The sequence below is a fragment of the Antechinus flavipes genome, chromosome 2, assembly GCF_016432865.1.
Source record: "Antechinus flavipes isolate AdamAnt ecotype Samford, QLD, Australia chromosome 2, AdamAnt_v2, whole genome shotgun sequence".
Taxonomy (NCBI): domain Eukaryota; kingdom Metazoa; phylum Chordata; class Mammalia; order Dasyuromorphia; family Dasyuridae; genus Antechinus; species Antechinus flavipes.
Genome location: NC_067399.1, coordinates 274,163,767 through 274,186,275, shown reverse-complemented (window position 1 = coordinate 274,186,275; position 22,509 = coordinate 274,163,767). Strand labels below are relative to the sequence as shown.

The following is a 22,509-nucleotide window of genomic DNA, read 5'->3' as shown; positions in this document are numbered from 1 at the left end:
AGCTTTATAGTTGCAATACTTACTTTTGATACAATGGAAACAAAAATGTTTTGGTACTTAAAGAAGTATTACTTATTGAAAAAATGTATATGGTTTATCTCATTCATGGGAACTAAATAAATGAGATATTACTTTATAGCAAATACTTTAAAAAAAAAGCAAGCTGAATCAATAGAAAAATAGAAACTATTTAGAATTAAGTCTCTTATTTATATGAACTGATGCCAAGTGAAAGTGAGTAGAACCAAGAGAACATTATACAACAGCAACAAGAAGATTATATGATAATAAATTCTGATGGATCCAATTCTATTGGATCTTTTCAACAGTGAGATGATTCAGATCAATTCTTATAGACTTATAATGGAGAGAGCCATCTGCACCCAGAGAGAGGACTGTGGGCACTAAGTATTGATCATAACATAATATTTTCACTTTTTTGTTATTGTTATTGTTTATAATATACATAATGTAAATGTTTTGCTTTCTTTCTTTTTTTTTCCCCATTTTGATCTGAATTTTCTTGTCCAGCATGATAATTATAAAAATATAGAAGAATTGCACATGTTTAACCTATATTGTATTATTTGCTATCTAGGGGAGGAGGTTAGGGGAGAGGGAAAAAAATTGAAACACAAAGTTTTGCAAAGGTGAATGTTGAAAACTATGCATATGTTTTGAAAATAAAAAGCTTTAATTAAAAAAAAAAAAAAACCTGCAACCAACAGAAAGTCCCAGGGGGAGTTTAGACTTGGCTCTTTACTTATTTAGCTCACAAGGCAAAAAACAACAGCTTAACAGAAAGGCTGGAAGTCTGCAGTCCTGCTGTCATAAGAAGTCATTTTAATGCTAAGTAAATTTGGTTTCAACACACTACATGAACTGGATCCCACCAATCAGCAGGCTGCTCCTTAGCCTCTATAAAAAAAGGGGTTTGAGCCAAAAGATTTCAAGTTTTCTTCCAGCTGGAATAGTGGATAATCTTCCTGTACCTGTTCTTTTCCTCCTTATCACTTATGTTAAAATTTTTTTTTTTTACTGATATATTGTTGTGGCACAGTAATGACTCCCCCACAGAACCTTCTTATAAAAAAAATTAAAACAAACTGCTTAATAGAGTGATTGTGATACCAGGACCTCATTCTTACTTGTTACAATCAATGTTTCTACCAAATATACAAAACAAAGTGCCATAACCATTTCACTCTTTCATATATTTTTATAAGTTCAGGGATTTTTTAGAACTCCTATTTTATGTTTTTTGGTATGTTAAAAAAAAAAGACAATAATATCCCAATGAGCTTAGAGCGAGATATAAAACTATATCATTCTCTAATTACCCTCAAATTTTCGTCCTTGCAAATATCTACATGTGTTAATATATATGTATATATGTAGCAATATATACGTGCTAAAAACTCAGTAGTTTTAAAAGATATTCTTATTCCACTTTTATATAAACCTAATATGTGATGCCTTCTGCATATACTCATCCCCAAAGAGAAGAATTTTGAACAATTTTTGCTTATCCCCCCACTTTGCCTTTTCTAACCATTAGCTAGTAGTGACTTCTTATTCATAAAGTATCCATTAACCCTTTCACACCTAACTGTTCAAATAATTTGGCTTGAAGATAGGTTAAAATAAATGTGAGATATAAAGGAGAACTTTTCTATGCAACTATCTGTTTTTACATTTAGAAACCAGGTTTCTGCTGTATATAGACTGTTGTCCTTGCAATGGACCTTAGTAACTGTTCATCTAACCTAAACTGTTCATTTTATAGATAAGGAAGCTGAGGGCCAGAGAGTTGAAGTGACTCAACTGCTACCACATGGAAAGGCATGCCTCCTGATAGATGAAAAAGGAGAAAAGAACAAACAAGGTCCTGATTCAGGACCTTGATACTCTCTCAAGAAAGCAACCTCCCTTCCCAGAAAATCTCAAAGGACGTGAACAATTTCTGTTAAGAAGATGATTTAATATATTGCTGGCCATAAAGGTTTTTTTTTTTTTTAAACTAATTTGTGGGTAAATGGCACAAACCAAGGGTAAAAAAAAGTCAAAACATGACGAATTAGGGCTTTGGTAAAGCATACACACACACACACACACACACACACAGAGGATTCCTATTGCTTCCACCACTATTAATTATAGAACCCTTTGGCTTTTAAGGTCCTTAATAACCCAGCCCCTTCTTACTCTTCCAAGTGTTACATCTCCCTTTCTCATATTCTACAGTCTTGTGCCATGGGTCTTACTGGGATTCCTCCAACAAGTCACTCTGTTGCCCAGCTATGAATTTCCACTAGATGTCCCCCAATGCCTGGAATGCATTCCCTTCTCAGCTCTGCCTTCTGGCTTCCTTTAAGTCTTAGCTAAGATTTCATCTTCTGGAAGATACCTTTCCCCATCCCTTTAATACTAGTGCTTTCTCTTTGAGATTTCATCCCATTGTACTCTTATGTACCTTGGTTGTACATAATTATTTATATATTCTCTCTATTTTAAAATTTCTTGAAGGTAGAGCTGTTTTTGTCTTTATATTATCAGCATTTAGCACATTATCTAGCACAAAGTATGTACTTATAAATGGTTACTGACTTGACTACAAAAAGTTAAGATAGAGAACTTGCTTGAAATCTCAATTGGCATAAATGAAGATAATGGAGAAATAAGAGGATAAAAAAAGGTGTTCAGAAGATAACTGAGCCAAAATTGGTAATGGTGATAAGGGATCAGGACTTATTTTGAAAAAGGGCAAGATGTTGTTTGTCTGTCACATCGGTCAACATCTTTACTAGAAAACACAACCAGTAAAGTCAGGGGTCTTATATAGCTAAAGACTTTCTCAATGAGGGAAATTTCAGTCTCCCTGAGTTCTGTTTTTGTGGGGATCATAGCAGATTGCTTATCCTTTCTGGCTTACCTATAGCTTATAGAAATGATAAAACTCCACCACCCTACTGAAGAACAGTAGGACAATAAAGAGACTTAACACAGAAATAGAACACATAGGCATCACTGGTGTGGCAGTTATAAGGCTTGTAAAAGTAATATCTTTTGGGGGTAAAAAAACCACAAGAGATTAAGATCCTTTATCTTGCCCCCCTCACAGTTGCCATAGAGACCCTGCATAGGGATGTATACTTCTTTGGTAATATAGCTTGTTAAACTGTATTTTTAAAAATAACTTAAAAAAAAAAGACTTCACACATATCTCACAAAAGTATAAATAAAAAACACCACAGGATTAAAATGTAATGTGTCTGATTTCTTAAACCTTATTATCTACCTAATAGATAGGATTATTTTGTGAATTTAGGAGTATAATCTTATTTAAATTCAGGAAATACCCACTGCTATGAGAAGTAATTTTGTTTATTAAATGATTCAAAATTACTGGAACACTATACCTAATCAGAATACAGTTTTTATTGCATATACACATATGATTGTAAAAATTCCATTATAACAAACTCTATTAATAATTCTGAAAAACCTTGTTTTAATGGAATTTAAATTTTTTTAAAATAGCCTTTTAGTTTCAAAACAAATGTAAAGATAGTTTTCAACATTTACCCTCCAAAACCTTGTATTCCAAATTTTTCTCCCTTCTCCCCACCCTCCCTCTCCTATAGACAGCAAATAATCCAATATATGTTAAACATGTGTAATTCTTCTATACATATTAATGGTTTTTTTTAAATAAAAAAAAATACTATCTCAATCTGTGAGGCCTACAGATTAAAAAGAGATTCCAATGAATGAACTAAGAAAAAGAACTAAAGGAAAAGTGGGAGTGTCATTTAGGCAACTATCCTTTCTTTCCTCCAAAGTGATTTGGAAGGTTCAGTAAAAAATTTATTTAAATCCAGAGGAAGAGTTCCAGGATGGACAAGCTAAAGGAATTAAGAAATGTTTAAGCTAGAGAAAAGAACACTTAGGGGAGAGGAGACATCATAGTTATCTGCACTGGAAAAGACTGTTAGATTTGAAGCCAGAGGACCTAGCTTCAAATCCCTCCTTGCTTGCCTAATAGCTTACCAAGCAAATCATTTAATCTTTCTGTCAAAGTACTGCCCCACTTGGAAGACTGTGGTTCCCATTGTAGGAGCATAGAATACTCCAACAAATAAAAGAACCTCAGGCAATTAAGATTCTATTAAAATTAACAGGCACCACTGGCACCATAACCTACCTCATCATCACTGTCTGATGTTTCAGAGTCCGAAGAAGCTGCAGGCTGACTAACAGGTTGCTCCTTCTCCTCGGAGTCACTACGTTTCCGTTTGGCTAGGGACAAGAGCTCCTAGAGGGAAAATAAAGAATAATAAGCTTTGAACAACAAAGAAAAATATCTGTGGATGGCAAGATAAATGCATTATCTGAACTAGTCATATTTATGTATTTCTTTCTCTTTTTTTGCTGAGGCAATTAGGGTTAAATGGATATTTATATATTTTTAACCCAAGAATACTATCTAGAAGTTGCTACCTAATTATGTTGCCAGAGCTCCTGGGTTTTCAAATTATTGTTAAGAAATGTTCTCCATCAAAATTTTTAAAACTTGATGTATATATTATATGGTTACAAAAGAAAAAGCACTTGGGAAACCAAACTGTAAGTTGTTCCAAATATGTCACTATTTCTTCTGAGAACCACATAGTTAACAGTGTTAATCAACATTGTATTGAAGCAAATTTTGAAATAAAACTGCTTTTGTTAGTCTTAAGTAGCACAGGTACTATTACCTCCATGACTGTTAATCTTACAACCTGGAACTTTAGCAAACCACAACACAAAGATGAGCTTTGGTATAGATGAATTCTTGTTTTCTTGTGCTAGAAATATGGCATTTAGTAATCATATGTCAGTTCTATTTCAAATGGGTTATCTTTACTGACAAATCTAATAAAGTTTGAGGCTACTTTATTTTCCTAATAATCAGATCAGAGGCCTAGAACTCAGATCTTCAAGATTCACTTTTCCCCCCCAGTGTAACACATACTTAGGTGTTTAATAAACTGATGAATTTGTTAATGTACTAGTGTACATGATGTGTTCTTTTCTGAAGATAAAAGGGCAAGTAACAGAAAAAACATACAGCATAGCATGATCCTGTAAGAAAAGAGAGAGCTCAAACTCAGGACAAGCTGAGGACAGCAAAGGAAGATAAGGAGAAGGCATGTGAAGGAAAGAAGGTATGTTGAGGAAAAAAGAATCAAAGAAGGCAAAAGAGCATTTGATTCTTACTTTGCTTCTGCTTTCTCTGTCAAGGAGAATGACTTTTGACTACAAAGGATAGAACAAAATAGCCAAAGGGGAGTTGATACCCAAGATAAGTAAGGAGACAGTAGAACTTAGTTGCTCTTGATTAATTTGCATAAAGAAAATGAAAACTGCCACCAAAGCCAGTAAGCTTGACTTTTAATTCCAGGGAAAAGACTTTAGCAAAATATTTGATAAAATATCTCACATTATTGTGTAAAAGAGAGCTATAGGATGGATATTAATACAATTAGAATTTAGAAATCATTGAATGGTGGAATTCAAATACTACTCATGAATGAGTCAATGACAACTTGCAAGGTTTCTTTCCAGTGACGTTCCCCAGACATCTATGACGACTCTTGTTTAATATTTTTATCAATGATCTGGATAAAGGTACAGAAAGCATTCAACGAAATTTGCATATGGCATAAAGATGGGGGCTGGAGGTAAAAGAAGACCTATCATAATAAGTAACAATTAGGTTCCAAAAAATATTGACATGCTAGAAATCTAGGCTAATTATAAGATGATTAAATTCAATAGGAATATATATAACGAGCCTAGAATATATGTAAGCTCTGTTTTCAAAGTTATGAGAATATATCAACTTGTTTGGTAGAAGGAATTTCCTCACCAGGGAGGAGTTCCCTATACTAATGAAATCATAGGTCTATTCCTTTCCTTATATGAAAATTAAGAGTTCAAGAAATTGAATTTACAAGTACAAGATGAAGGAAACTTAACAGTTTAAGAAATACCCAGTTGTTTAGTGGGCTGTATGTCAAGAAAAGTAGGGTAGTCAAAAATAAAGCTAAACTCATCTTACTTTAGGAGATATACAGCTTTAAGGAATAAGGCAGTAATAGTGTCACTGTGTTCTGCCCTAGTCAGACTACATAAATAATCTTGTATTCAGTTCTGGGTGTCATATAATCAAAGATATTGGGCCCTAAATTCATGCCACTTGAGATCAATTGAAAGTTTAACTGGAAAAGAGAAGGAGAGGGGAAGTGGCTTGGTGGAATGGTGGTGATATGTGATATCTGTCTCAGAATATTTGAAAACCTTTTGGAAGAGGAATTTTACTGGTTCTGTTTGGTCAGAGGACAGAAAGAGAGATGGATAAAAGTTATAAAGAGACAAATTTAGGTTTGCTATAAGGAAAAACTTTGAAGCACTTAAGAATTATTCCCAAATGGACTGAGCTCTCTAGGCAAAGGCTAGACATTTATCAAAAGTGTTATAATGGGGAGTCTTTTCAAGTATGAGTTAGAGCCTAGAAATTATCTGCAAGGAAAAAAAAAACTAAATGTCTCCAGACCCAGAGATCCCACACAGAAGGGTCCCTTATATATCAAAATAGTCATAGTATACCTTTTTATGCACAGCACTAGGAACAAAGTAGGTGCCCATTAACTGGATGATGGTAAAACAGAAGGTGGTACATAATTTTAGTGGATTTTACTGAGTTAAAAACAACTATGAAGAGGCATCAGAAAATATATGAAGGGACATAAGGTGATATATTGTAAAATAATATATACTACAAAGGCCACAACAATGAAACTGGAAAGTACAAATACTTCAAGGCTGTGTAATTTTGAACAAACCTGGCCGGAAAAAGAATTATTCCCAAATGGACTGAGCTCTCTAGGCAAAGGCTAGACATTTATCAAAAGTGTTATAATGGGGAGTCTTTTCAAGTATGAGTTAGAGCCTAGAAATTATCTGCAAGGAAAAAAAAAACTAAATGTCTCCAGACCCAGAGATCCACACAGAAGGGTCCCTTATATATCAAAATAGTCATAGTATACCTTTTTATGCACAGCACTAGGAACAAAGTAGGTGCCCATTAACTGGATGATGGTAAAACAGAAGGTGGTACATAATTTTAGTGGATTTTACTGAGTTAAAAACAACTATGAAGAGGCATCAGAAAATATATGAAGGGACATAAGGTGATATATTGTAAAATAATATATACTACAAAGGCCACAACAATGAAACTGGAAAGTACAAATACTTCAAGGCTGTGTAATTTTGAACAAACCTGGCCGGAAAAAGGTAAAAAAATGCACCCTGCTCCTTTCTTTGCAGAGGTAGGGAACAATGGGTATGGAACACTAATTATAATGGGCTCAATCAATGTGCTGGTTAGTTTTGCTGAATTTTTTTTCTCTCTTCTTTTATAATTTTTGTTTCAATAGAAATGGCTTTCCCTATGAACAGAGGAAGAATTATTTTAAAATGAAGGTGATGTTAAAAACAAGTGTTGTTATTAAAGTTTTTAAAAGATGAATTAGGGGCTTCTGAAGTTTCTTTCATTTTAAAATTCTATGATTCTAACACTATTTTGCAGACCCAGATTGGTAATCTCAATATTCTTACCATATACCTGTTTTAATTCAGGTGACAAGAACATAGCTTAGTGGGGGAATGACACTTTCAGAATATCACCATCCATATAATTTCTACTCTTCCTTCTATTAAGCACCAACGAAGAAGCTACTGAAATTTATTTAAATATAAAACATAAAAATGAAAAATAATAAATTATGATAATATATTTCTTTCCCTCCTTCACAGTCTTTTCACTTTGAGGCCATTTCCTTTTGGCCAGGAAGGTCATAAAATGATCTTTGGTCACTACTACCTGCTCTCTCTTCCCTTTTCTACTAGCCTTGAAATGTTGCTTTCTATAATAACATAGAAAGTTAGCATACCAATTCCGTGTAAAGAAACAGGACCTAAGAACATTACACTATTTCATACTACAAAATCATTCTTTATATGCCCAAACTAAATCAGAGCAGTGTCTGGAAATGCTAATGACTTTTGCTATACCTGAAAGTTTTGGAATATTCTATACAAGGATACAGACTCTTCAAGAAAGCTACAAATAATCACTAGCTACCATCTATATAATACTTTTAGGTCTACAAAGGGCTTTACAAAGATCATTTCATTTTATAATAACAACCTGTGAGGTAGGGCCTATTGTCATTTTCATTTTACAGATAAGGAAAATGAGATAGACAGTGATTACATGACTTATTAAGCATCACAAAGTATCTGAGACTGAATTTGAACTCGGGATCTTCGTGACTCCAGGCTTAGCTCTCTTTCTCAGTCAATACTGTAATTTTTAATATTATTGACAAAAAAGCAACTAAATAACTCAAGCAACCTTGGAAACAAGTAGAAAAAGGCAACCAGTAAATAATTCTTTCCAGGATGGGTACAAAAACAGTAAAATTCTCTCATGATATAGGTGGATGTGATGAATTTAGATCACTTCCACCTTATCTAAACTTTTATTTTTCCCAGCTTCAAGTACAGAGCTTCACACACAATAGTTTCTTGAGAAACTCTTATTGGGGAGCAGCTAGATGTCATAATAAATAGCATATTGATCCCGAAGTAAGAAAGACCTGAATTCAAATCCAGCTTCAAACACTTAATACTTACTAGCTGTAGGACCCCAGGCAAGTCAAGTGCCTTGCCTCACCTCCTAACCTCCTTCCTACTCTTCCCCCAAAAAGAAAAGAAACTTGTTGAATTTTAAATGATTTGTGTATAGCAATCAAATCATTTCCCCCGAAATATAAAGAACCCAAAATTTTGTTACTGTCAACAATACAGAAATGTATCCCACCTCCATATTACAGAAAGGTTCCACTTAAATTTTAAAAACACAGTTATAAAAGGGTGTGGCCCCAGGCAAGTCATCCCTCCATGGTCTCCAAGCAACTCCCCTAGGACTTGTCTTTTAAGTCATAGACGGGTCATGGTCTCCTGGGCAGGTGGAGTTCCTATACTTGGGATTCACATTGACAATATCATTTAATATGCATCAGGGGTTCTCCTATTCAGTGCCTGTACTTCCCGGACCTTGGTTTACCTAACAACAATCAGACAACAATCATTATCTGCAAAGATATATATACAAGCTTTAAGAGACAGGCAATGTAGGAAGACAACATTCAGAAAAACTGAAGATCTTCAAAAAACATATTAGCTTCCAGCTCATATGTAGCTCAAAGACTAAAATGTGGTGAAGGAATCACAATGAGCTTCTTGAATAGCTTCTTTGGTATCAGTACGAATCATATTTATCATTAAATGGCAAGACTAGAAAACTACTATCAATGAAATCCTTGAACAAGTTTACTTTCATAGAAGTGATATTTCACCTAAGTTCATTTCATACTACCTTCTTCTTGATCTTCTCATGACCAGTAAAATTACATATTACTCTCAGAATTTTTGCATGCCACTTCCCATTTCTGTATCTTTGCAAGTCATTCCTCCATGTTTAGAATGTACTCCTTTCTCATCTTTACTTCCTAGAATCCTTAGCTTTATTCAAGTCTTAACATGTGAAGATAACAAATTAAGATTTTTACTTTACAAGGTCTAATCTTTATCTTTTGCATGTAAATTTGAAAACTAAACATTTAATATGAAAACAATCTCCTATACTTTAGCAGAGCTACTCATTTATCTTTTTCCAAAAAGAATTTCAAATTTCATCTTTTCAACTAAATTTTCCTTGAATCTATAAAAATGGAATGTGGATTCTGCTATTCCATCTAAACACAAATTACTTTTAATACTAAAGAAAATATAATTTTAAATTATATTCACAATGAATGTCTCTATGGAAACAAGGTCTCATAAGAATATTTAGCCATGACCTGACACCCCGCAAATTGTGAATTTTTAAATATTTACAATCTTATTGGTGAGTCAAAAGACACATATACATGTAGGTAACAATACAAGACAGTAAATAATTAAGGGTTAAATTATGTGATTTAGAATATAAGCATCAACAGGAACTTGGAGAAAAAAGAAGTCAGGCAAAAGGAGCTGATAAAGTAGGAGATAATATCGAACAAAGGAGAAATAAAGTAGGCACCCATCAACTGGGAAATAGCCAAATTGGGACACACAAATGTAAAAATTGATTAGTGATTTTTGATTAGTATATTTTGAGAAATAACGAATATGAACAACTCAGTGATAATCAAGAATACTTGAACAAATTCAGAAGAAAGTAAATAAAACCTGGAGAACAATTTATACAATAACCACAGTTCTAACAACTCTGAAAGACTTCAGAATTCTGCTCAAAGTTGTAGCAAAGACTTTAGAAATCAAGCCAAAAAGCATTTATTAAGTGCCTACTATGCTCCAGAAGACATTGATGGTAAAACATATCTGCTATTACTTGGCATAAGAGGTGAAAGAATAAGACATAAATTTTCAAACAGAGCCCATGTTTTGATTCATTTTGCCTAACTACATTTATTTGTTCCAAATGATAAGTCCATTTGGTCAAATAAAGGAGAGTAAGGATTCAGTCAGGATGAAGTGGCACATTTTTAAAAAATACAGAAAACAAAGTTTGGAAGGGGACACAGAATCAAAGAGGGAATTTTTTACTATTACTTTGTACAATTTAATATGTGCTTTTAAAAACACACTGTAGGTAAGAGAAGTTTGCTATTGTTTCTTGCACAATTCTTTTTTGGTCGTCTTTGTGTATTCACATTTACAATTTCATATTCAGTCTTTTTTTATTCTTTGTGTATTAGAAAATAAATTAATCAATGAACAAACACTTATTAAATAACAATTACTATGTGCCAGATCCTATGCTAAACCATGGGGATACAAAAAGAGGCAAAAAAATATTCCCTTCTTTCAAGGAACTTATAATTTAATGAGACAACAAGCAACCAACTATATACAAACCAAGTTATATGTAGAACAAATAGGAAGGAATTAACTGAGAGAATGTACTAAAATTAAGAGGGGTTACAGAAAGCTTCTAATAAAAGATGAGATTTTAAATGGGTCTTAAAGAAAACCAATGGAATAAATCAGTGTATATGAGGGAGAGTTCCAGGAATAGGTGGAAGGTGGTGAGTGGGAGCTGTATTTTGTTATGAGAGCAGCCAGGAAAAGATAGAAGGGAGCTAAGTTACAAAGAGCATTGAATGCCAAACAGCATTTTGTATTTGATCACAGAAGCAACAGGGAGCCACTGGAGTTTATGGAATGGGAGGGAGTGAGGGGACTGAGTTGTGGGGATGTGTATAACAAGACTGAATAAATGGAAGACAGATTAGAAATGGTGAGAGACTTGAGGTAGATAGGCTATTTCAATAATTATGGCATGAGGTAATGAGACTGCATTAGAGTGACAGCAACGTCAAAGGAAAGAAGGGGCATATTCCAGAGATGGTGCAAAAGTGAAATCAACAGACATTGGTAACAGATTAGATTGGGGGGGGGGGGGAGACAGGAGAGGGGTGTTAGGAGTGGGAGTAAGAATTAAGGATGCGATTTAGAGCGTGAGACTGAGGGCATGGAAAGATGTGGTGTCCCCTACAGTAAGAGGGAAGGGACGATGGCATCAGAGAAGATATCAGGGAATAAGCAGAACTAATCTAACCTCTCTTCTATGAGTAAACCCTTCAAATACTTGAAGACAACTATTCTGTTCCCCTTAAATCTTCTATTCTCTAGAATAAACACCGCCAATTCCTTCAACTAAATTTCTTTCAGCTCCATTACCATCCTGGTTGTTGTCTTACAAAAGCCTTCCAGCTTTTCAATGACTTTCCTGAAATGTGGAGCTCCAATTTGAAAATAATATTTCCAGATGTGTTCTGAACAGGGCAAACATGAAGGACTATCACTTCCTTATTGGGATCAAGAGAAACTACCCTGATCTGAAAGTATGATGGATGGTCCAGGTGATATCAGATTATGAAAGACTTTTTAGGATATAATTAAATAACTGCTGTTGGAATTTATAAATAATATGCATTTTAAGTTTGGAGGCTAACACCCTCCTCCAGCTACAATACAAATCTCCTATAAGAATCTGCCTAATAGAACTTATAGCTTCCTTCAAAGTAGAATTTCAGATACCACCTTGCTTTTTCTGATACTGCCCAGTTATTAGTGTTTTCTCTTTCTTAAATTAATTTGTATTTATTTATCTGGATATATGTTACATCCCAACAGGAAAAGGGCAGGGGCTTTTTTCATTTTTTGTCTTTGTATTCCTAGGATCTTGTTCAGCATCTTCAATATAATGGATGCATAATACAAGCATGCTTAGTCCAACTTACACAGAACCATTCTTTAGGAAGCTACAAGTTGAAAATAGAACTCCAAGAGAAAAACATAAAATAAGTGACTCAATTACCATTGTTTATTTTTTGGTTACCCTTCTTCAATAAAAAGCCTAATGAAAGAAGTATTTGTTTTGGACTCATTTACTAAAATAGGGTCTAAGTATGAATTTAAAACAAAGCTGTATATTCCCACATCTCTACTCCAAATTACCTTCAAACCAAGCTAGGTATTCATTCAGCCATGATAACATTCAAATACTTGTATGACAAAAAACAAACAGCCTTTTCTTTCTCCCTTTGCGTTGTTATTCAAGGAAAAAAAAAATCAAATGAAATTAGCAAATAGGCTCCACTAATGCAACATTATAACTAAAATGTAAAACTGTAACATGACACTTCTCATAAACCACAAGTTCATATTGCACTTCAAAATGTGACCCCCACATGTGAAAAATGACATTTAATAAGAAATATGATTTTTTACACATTCTGATTTTTTTTTTCTGGTCAGTTTATAGGTACAATAATTTTAACATAAAACTCCAAAAGACAGTTTCTTTAAAATACTTATGGACCTAGTTTCTTAAAGGAAATGTAATTAATGCTATTAGGAATTATAAGATCCTTAAGCACAAGGAGACTCTTTTATATCCAAGAAAATTTCCTAAAAATACTCATAAGGCTATTGAGAAGCAAATATAATTGAAGCCACATCAATCTCCTTGAGAAGGACTCTCTCTTTCTTTTTTTATCTGTATCCCTCATAATAGTACCTGGAATGTAAGAGAAACAAGGAATACAGAAAAACAGATTAATGGTAATAAAACCATAAAGAAAATAAGAAATTTATAAATAAAAGTACTCAAGATAGCTTCTTAGGGCTTCAGACTCCTGGAAGGGAGAGAGAAGGAAATATCACAGAATTATTGCAAGGGGTATAAGAATGTATATATTTAGAACTGTGAAATTTTAGTTAAAAAGTTAAAAAGATTGGGAAAGATTATATTAGCATATATACACCACCAAAACCTGCACCAAGCTCTAAAGTGTAAATAACTCAGACTTCTTTTCTTCTAGTTCTTCTGATGCTATTTATTTCATAATGACATGGAGCCAAAATGTCAAGCCAGAAAAAGAGGCATACCATTTTGGTATAGCTAGAAGCTAGAGGTAAAAGGCCAAGGGTTTTTGTCAGAAGTTTTTCAAAAGAATACAATTAAAGGGTTTACAGATTTGTCTAATTTTAAATGTTGATACAAAAGCAGTCTACTTGATTATTGCTTACTAATGTAGACTTTAATATTCCTGTACTTCCAATTTTTTCAAGATTTCTGAAAAAAAAAAAAAAAACATATCCTTCAGATCTTAAAATTTTCAACCTATCCTGGCTTAATCCTATATATAAGCTCTCTCCCCACTCACCCTTCTCAAATAGATATGAGAGAAATATACAATTACACTATGAACCTGAACTAAAACATGGTTCCTAAACAAAAACTCCTCTAATTTCAATTGGTCTTAAGAGATGTCACAGAAAGAACATTATTTACCAGGTTAAATCTGTGTTTACACTTTGAAGTCCCTGTGATCTTATAGCAAGTAAGCTAAGAAAGGAATTGAATGGGTTTCCTTCCAATCCAATTTGCTTACAAACACTTTCTAAAAATGATGAGCAGGCTCATTTCAGAAAAGCCTGGAAAGACTTACATGAACTGATATAAGCAGAACCAAAAGAACATTGTACAAAGTAACAACAAGATTATGTGATAATCAACTGTGATGGACTGAACTGTTTTCAACAATGAGATGATTCAAGGCAATTTCAATAGACTTGTGATGAAGATTCACACATGTTTAACCTATATCAGATTGCTTGTTTGTCTCAGGGATGAGGAGAAAAAGGAGAAAAATTTTGAAGACAAGATTTTGTAAGGTAAATGTTGAAAATTATATTTGAATGTATTTGGAAAAATAAAATAACATTACAACTTTTTTTTAAATAAAAGGGGAGGAGGGGCAGCTAGGTATAGGTGGCATAGTGAATAGAGCACAAGCCCTGAAGTCAAGAGGACCTCAGCTCAAATCTGGTCTCAGACACTTAACACTTCCTAGCTGTGTGATCCTGGGCAAGTCACTTAACCTCAATTGCCTCAGCAAAAGAAAAAAATTAATAATAATTAATTTTTTAAAAACCCACACCAAACACCATCTAAAATTAACTATTCAACTACCAGGTAAGAGTGAGCAAACAAAAAGACCCTACCTCAAAGAATTTAGGAAGCATCTACTTCACAGTCCTTTGGTAATAGTTAACAAGCATTTATTAAGCAGCTATTATGTTCCAGGTACCGTGCTTGGCACCAGGGTATACAAAGAAAGCAAAACACTGTCCCTGCTTTCAAGAAATCCATGGTCAAACAGGGAAAACAGTACACAAACAATTATATACAAAAAAAGATACTAACAAGAAAAATTGGAGATAATCTTAGAAATTGAGCCCTAGTATTATGCAGGACAGAGAAAGTGCAAGTAATGTGACAGGAGAAGTATTCATCTAAAGAAGCCATTCTTCATCTAGAGAACTAGCCGTACTCATGAAATACAGATTTCTGATCTTGACACTAAATACCTGATAATACTTCATGGCTCACTGCCTTTTCCACAGGGATAAGGGCACTAAACAACAGCCTTTCAAACTGTTCAGTTCATTAGGACACAAATTTAAACCGAATATTCCACTAGCAAATGAAATGTCCTAAATGCCTAAGATGAAAAGATAAGATAAAGCACCAATTGCTATAACTACTAGAAGTACAATTCTAAATTGCTCTGCAAAGAACTCCCCTAAGCTGAAATCCTTTCCTTCCTGAAAGCTATTTTTGATGAATACTTTTTGGAAAGTAAAGCACTCAATAAATGCTTATTGATTTATTACTCATTAGCACTTCTAATAGTGGATATATGTACCAAGGAACGGAATTTTGATTTTATTCTGATCTAAAAAACACTGATTTTTAAAGTGGTTAAAAGTGGTGCAAGTAAAAATGCTTGTGGCAGCCCTTTTTGTAGTGGCAAGAAACTGGAAACTGAATGGATGCCTATTAGTTGGAGAATGGCTGAATAAATTATGGTATATGAATGTTATGGAATATAATTGTTCTGTAAAAAATGACCAACAGGATGATTTCAGAGAGGCCTGGAGAGACTTACATGAACTGATGCTAAGTGAAATGAGCAGAACTAGGAGATCATTATACACAGCAACAAGAAGATTGTACAATGATCAATTCTGATGGACACGGCTCTCTTCAACAATGAGATGATTCAAACCAGTTCCAATTGTTCAGTGATGAAGAGAGCCATCTACACCCAGAGAAAGGACTGTGGGAACTGAGTGTGGTTCACAACATAGCATTTTCACTCTTTTTGTTGTTGTTTGCTTGCATTTTATTTTGCTTCTGTTTTTTTCTTGTGCGGTATGATGATTGTATAAATATTGAATTTCACATATATTTCTACCATGTTTAATATATATTGGATCGAGGGGAGGTAATGGGGGAAGGGGGAGAAAATTGGAACACAGGGTTTTGCAAGGGCTAATGTTGAAGAATTATCTTTGCTTATGTTTTGAAAAACAAAAAGCCTTAATAAAAAACAAATAAAGTGGTGCAAGTAGAGAAGACTGAATTAAATGGACAAAACATTTTACTTCTCTAGGTCTCAGTTCCCTCATATATAAAAAGAGGGGTTAGGGCTAGATTTTTATGGTCCCTTCCATTTCTAAATCCTATGACTTTTAAGTGTCAATGCTCATAGTGAAGATTTGTGATTCAGGAAACACTTCCCCCATCTTCTGGGTGGACAATTCTTACCTCTACTAGGACCACCACCACCTTTTTGATTCTTTCAGACAAATTTTCAAAACTTAGAGAGAGAGAGGTGAGATAGAACTGAACCTCCACATTACTGCTGTTCCCTCCTTATCTCCCACGTTCATTCACCAAAAAGACAGCTATCTAGCAGGTGTTAAGTGACTTGGATGTCTTAGAATCATCTTTTTTCATTTTTATGCCAATTTCCTGTAAAGTGTTAAAATTTTGTACAGAGACCCCATCAAATAGCCTTATTTTACAACTTCAGAATGTTAAGCTTTAATCTTCCTGATTCCCAGTTAAGGTTCTATCTACCAACATTTTCTAAACTTTTGCAGAACCTAAAATTTGGACTTTGCTATTAGTACATTTGAGATTTCCTTCCATTTATGTCTCCAAATAAAATTTTTTTTCTCATTCCTTCACCTTTGATTCCAAAACAGTCCTTGCTTCCCTCTCTTCAATAGTTACTGTATTCCTTAAGTTTCTTTCCTCTTCTAATATCTTAGTCCTGAGAGTTTGGGGCCTAAACAGATTGTTCATCCCCAAGCTTCTGCAGAATCCACTCTGGGAATACACTCGGAAAAGCACTAAAGAAACCTACTTTCCAACTTCCCTTTTTTCCCCTAGCATTTGTTTAATAAAACAGAAAATACTTTTCCCACTACAGCTTAGCTTCTGGCATCACTGCTGGCAAAGGAAGTGCCTAAAAAGCAACTGCTTGCTTCCTCCTTAGAGCATTTTCAAGAGGACAGAACCGGTCCAGGTAACTCCAAAGCCATTAGCTAAAATAAAAGTAGTTTTCTAATGTATCTTGCATAAACTTCAAATAGGAAAGGATTCTGGGATGCCTGAGTAAAAAGGTCCTCCCATCAGGCCTCTGCCACAGGCCCTCCATGCCACCTTACAAAACTATCCAGGGCTGCACACTGCATCTGACCTGCTTCCTTCTCTCGTTACTGTTAACTTTGTTTTGACATCCCACTCGGGGGCCTTCCCAATCACAAATGGCCCGGGTTTCCAAAACTCTCCAGAACCATAGCCAACTCCACCTCATCTTTTGGCTGGCACATGTAGAAGCATTCCCCCCCCACCTTCTGCCTAAACAGTCCTGAGCGTGCCCTCAGCGACCCAAGCCCCCGGCCTGCCAAACTCGATCCTCTGCACGCGCGCACACACACACACACACACATACACACACTCACTCACAGAAATCTCCCAGCCTCGGGGAGGCAGAGGCAGCTCTACTTCCTAAGTCTCTCCTCCGGACTGGAAGGGGAGAGCCCCCAGGGAGGGACCCAAGGGTCGGCCTCCCTTCTCGCCCGCTAGCCGTCCCCAGCCTTTCGATACCCCAGGCACAGACCTCCTCTCCCAGCTCTCCGGTACCTCGGGGCGCTTCGCTCTTGTCCCCGCCCCACCATCCCGCTTCACGGCGCCAAGTACTCGGGACTCCGGTTTCAAGGCCCGGGCCGGGTTCCTCCGGGCCCGGGAGCTCTGGGGAAGGGCTAAGGCGAGTAGGAGGAGCGGAAGCCGGCAGAAGGGAGGGAGGGCCGGGCGCTCGGAGGTGGAGGCCCCGCGGCCCGGTCCCGGCCCCGGCCCCGGTCCCGGCCCCAGCCCCGGCCCCGGCCCCGGCCCGGCCGCCCCCCGCTCAGCCCTTTCCTTCCCGCCCCCGCCGCGGCCTGCCCCTTTACCTGATCCAGGTTCTCGTCACTGCCGCTGTCCTCCGTGTCCGAGTCGATCACAACGCGGCCTTTCCGCTTCTTGACCATGGTGGCACCCCGGCTCCCGCGCCGGACGCCGCCGCCCGGACTCCCCTCTTGCCCGCCAGCCAGTGCGACCGCCACAGCCGCCGCCGCCGCCGCTCGACCCACACAAAGGCGACCGCGCATGCGCGCTCCTCTCCGCCGCCAGGCCCCGCCCCCTCCCCTCCGAGGCACGCCGTTCGCCCCGCCCCGCTGTCGCCGTGAGATCCACCCCCTTCACGGGACGGAACGCGGCGGGGGGGTGGGGAGAGTTAGAGAGAGGAGGTGCGGAGAGCGAGGGGCGGGACTGGAAGCGTGGGGAATCTGCTCTCCTGGCGTTCCCGCGTGCTGCTTCTTCCAGGGGATTTCTCTACAGGGAAAAGCTAGCTAGACCCGCTGCGAGTGGCTTTTATTCTTGGAAGACCCCTTAGAGTTCACACCTCGGAGAAAACAGGGAGGAAGATCTGAACACACGAGTCGGGGGTGGAAAGCTGACTCTGACTAAACGAGTTAGCACGTTGGGGCGGGGCGAGGCCGGAACTAGGTGGGCAATATGGGTATACCTCCCATCACCATCTCTATCTCCATCTCCCTGGCCTTCCTCCCCGTTCCACTTTTGAAGGTCTTCTCTCCAAGATTACTTTGCATTTACGCTGTATATGTTTTGTGTGTACGTAATTATTTGCAGCTTGTCTCCCCCATTAGAATATGTGTGGAAGTGTTTTTTGCTTTTTTTTTTTTTTTTTTTTTTGTATCACTCCCCTTGTTTAGCACGATACCTAGCCCATTGGAAATGCTTAATAAATGATGGTGACTTTATTTAACAATTGCATATATAAATAATAGATAAATGCATACTTAAGTATATTAAAGCTGTGTTGTCTGTATTTATCATTATCATCATCTTCGTCGTTATTAAGACATACTTCCAAATATGGGTTATTCAACAGCATCATTGGTCTGGTGTTCTCAGGGATTGTAAGTTTATTCCAAATTTAATAACGATGAAAAAATTGACATACATAAACAAGAAATACAATGGTTCTACGCGAAACTAGGAATTAACATCATTTACCTGTTGATGAAAGTTGTGTGTATCTAACAGAAGAGTAATAAAAAAGTTCCCGCTTGTAATTTTTTTCAGAAATTTGTTTCTGCTACTGATATTTTTACAAAGTATTTATGGTTTGATTCTGGTTTCTTCATTTTTATCACTTCCTAAGCCTTTTCAAATTTCATTTTCCTTTAGTTATTTCTTTTGGCATAGGAACATCCCATTGAATGCATATATAACAGTTTGCTATTTGCCAATAGTTAATTGATTGTTTCCAGTTTTTTCCTATTAAATATAATGCTGCAATAAATGTTTTGAAAGGAGATAATCTCCCTGAACAGTTCCTACTATTTTAGATCTGAAAGAGGGAAGAGGAAAAAGAAACAGATTAAAGTTCTTTTCCTGTTGACCTATTCATTCCCACCAACTTTGAACTGATAATAATAATAGCTCATGTTTATATAGCTCTAAAGAGCAACACTGTAAATCGCTATTTTACTTTATAGAAGAGGAAACTAAGGCTAAAAGGAGTTAATCAAATTTCCTAAAGCTAATAAGTACTTAAAGAAGGATTTCAACTCATGCCTTCTGACTAGAACTTCAATAGGCTATACACTATATCATTTTAACTATTCTCACCCATCAATTCAGGAACGATTGAACATTACTCATATTTCGGAACACTATTGTTATAAGAAATGGTGAGGGGCTGGCTACTCTTGGAAAAAGCTGGGAAGACATAGGAAATGATGCAAAGTGAAAAGAGTAGAACTAGAAGAACAGTTCATAAACACATGGTAACGGCAATATTGTAATGATGATCAAATGTGAATGATTTAGCGATTTTCAGCAATATGATAATCTAAGACAACTTTGAAGGTTTTATGAGGAAAAATGCTAAGCAGCCCCACAGAGAGAACTGATGAAGTTTGAATACAGATCAAAGCATACTTTTTTTAAAAAACTTTATTTGTTTTTGGGGGGGTTGTTAATTTTTTTGGGGGGAGGTGTTTTCTTTGGAATGTGACTAATGTGGAAATATATTGTGTGTGACTACATATGTATAACCTAAATAAATATTCTCCCATCCATCCTTACAATTCTGTTGCCTTTTACCTATTAACTCTAAAATTTCTCATGAGTATTTTGCACATACACTAGAAAAATGGCAGTACATCACAAATTTATATTCTTTTATTTGGTTCTATGGATATTATGAAAAGAAAACAGAATAGTTTCATCAAGAAGAGCTCATTCCATTTTATTATTTCCTTTCCTTTTTTTTTTTTTTTTTTTTGGCCAGTTGCCTGATACATAGATAAGGAAAATATCCTAAATATAGGCAAGTGGTTGGCATTGAAACAGCTGGGTAACTCAGTAGCTCAGTGCTGGACCAGGAGTCAGGAAGACCTGAGTTCAAATGTGGCCTCAGACACGCACTATTAGTGTGATCTTGGTTGTGTCACTTGACTTTTGTTTGCCTTAATCCACTAGTGAAGGAAATGACAAACCAGCATCTTGGTCAAGAAAACTCCTATGGGGTCACATAGAGTTGGACATGCCTGAAGGACAGAACAACAAGAAGTTGGCATAGTAGCTAGAATCCTGGCTTCCGGTTTAGAAAGACTTGATACAAATCCAGCCTGAGGCACTTACTAGCTTTGTGGTCCTGCACAAGCCATTTAATTTCTCATGTGTAAAATGGGGATAATAGTAGCTTTTATTTTGCAGGATTGTTGCATCAAATCAAATGAAGTAATATTTGTAAAAAACTTTAAAATGCTCAATAAATGCTAGCTGTTATTAGCAAAAATTTTGATGATATTGGCAAAATGGACAAATTTGATTTAGACCAAGTATAATTAAATGGATTTGGAAATGGACCTAAAAAAAAAGCTTCTAATGATTGTATATTCCAGAGTGAGGGAAGAGATAGCTTTGCTTTATTCTAACCTGATCACATCTAGAGTTGTATTTAGTTGTGAGATAGTCATTTGGTAAAGGATGATAAGATCATAGATTTAGAGTTTGTTAGAGGTCATCACAGGACATCAATAATGGGAGAAAAACAAAAGTTGTGCAACTAGAAGGTTCTCAAGATAATGGCATGTAAGGAAAAGTTGAAGGCTTCAGCCAGAAGAGAAGATTTTAAAGGAGTATGGTGTCTGACATTTGTTTTCAAGTGTTTGAAAGGCTGGTTTGGGGAACAGGGATCAGACTTGGCCTCAGATCCAATAGTTGGAGCAATGAGTTGAAGCTACCAACGAGGCAAGATTGAGGTTTGATGGGTGAGGGAAAGCTTCTTAACATTTAAAAAATGGAATAGGGAGCTTCAGGAGATAATGGATTCCCTCTCATTAGAGATCTTTAATCAAAGACTGACTGATCACTTATCAGGTATAATGTAAAAAAGATTCCCGTTCAGGTATGAATTCAATCTGTTTTGGGTTTGTGTATATGTGGTATAAGTGCTGTAATAGTTTGTCATATTATTGTATACATATTATTGCATTTAGTTCCAAAATCATGTTGAGCTTTGTTGTTCAAGGTACATGTTTTTATACAATAAATGTATTTGGCTGACTAGACAATAGTGTGGCTACTTAAGGGAAGGGATATTGCTTTTCATATAATCAGACATTTCTGCCAATAATAGTTATTTGTTGTACTCTGAGGTAGGGATATGCTCTTGTGTTCTCCCAGAGATGAACAAAGTGTTAACTCACTGGAATTGATAGAAACAATGCTTATGTACTTGAGTTTACACCTTTGAGAGTTTACATATTAGCTCACACATTAGAGTTCAGAAGTCCAGGAGATTCACAAGTCAAGAGCCCACAATCCCACTCTCTTGGAGGAGGAGTCAACCTTTGAGTTTACACCTCTAAAAGAGCATATAAAAGCTCTCAGAGACTCAGCGAGAAGTCAGTTGAGAAGATTCAAAACTGGAGATTCAGAGAGAGCTGGAGGCTGAAACTGGCAGAAGCAAAGGACAAGCTGCAAACACTCTTGGAACCAAGGAGGGAGATAGGCCTCTAAGAAAACTAACCGGGCTATTTTTAAAAATATTTTATTTTATTTAATAATTACTTTATATTGACAGAATCCATGCCAGGTAATTTTTTTTACAATATTATCCCTTGCACTCGTTTCTGTTCCGATTTTTCCCCTCCCTCCCTCCACCCCCTCCCCTAGATGGCAAGCAGTCCTATATATGTTAGATATGTTGCAGTATATCCTAGATACAATATATGTTTGCAGAACTGAACAGTTCTCTTGTTGCACAGGGAGAATTGGATTCAGAAGGTATAAATAACCCGGGAGGAAAAACAAAAATGCAGATAGTTCACATTCGTTTCCCAGTGTTCTTTCTTTGGGTGTAGCTGCTTCTGTCCATCATTTATCAATTG

The 22,509-nt window shown here is 36.3% G+C and overlaps 1 protein-coding gene across 1 annotated transcript in view; it reads right to left on the bottom strand.

Moving 5' to 3' along the window:
- The window catches only part of RTF1 (RTF1 homolog, Paf1/RNA polymerase II complex component), a 47,695-nt gene extending 29,500 nt beyond the window's left edge, over positions 1–18,195 (bottom strand). Inside the window, exons 1-2 of the mRNA XM_051977117.1 lie at positions 17,995–18,195; positions 4,205–4,315 (exon numbers count right to left, since the gene is read on the bottom strand). Of these exons, the coding sequence (XP_051833077.1) occupies positions 4,205–4,315; positions 17,995–18,192 (309 nt within the window). The 5' untranslated portion in view covers positions 18,193–18,195. The remainder of the gene's footprint in view (positions 1–4,204; positions 4,316–17,994) is intronic.
- Between the last annotated feature and the right edge of the window lie 4,314 nt (positions 18,196–22,509).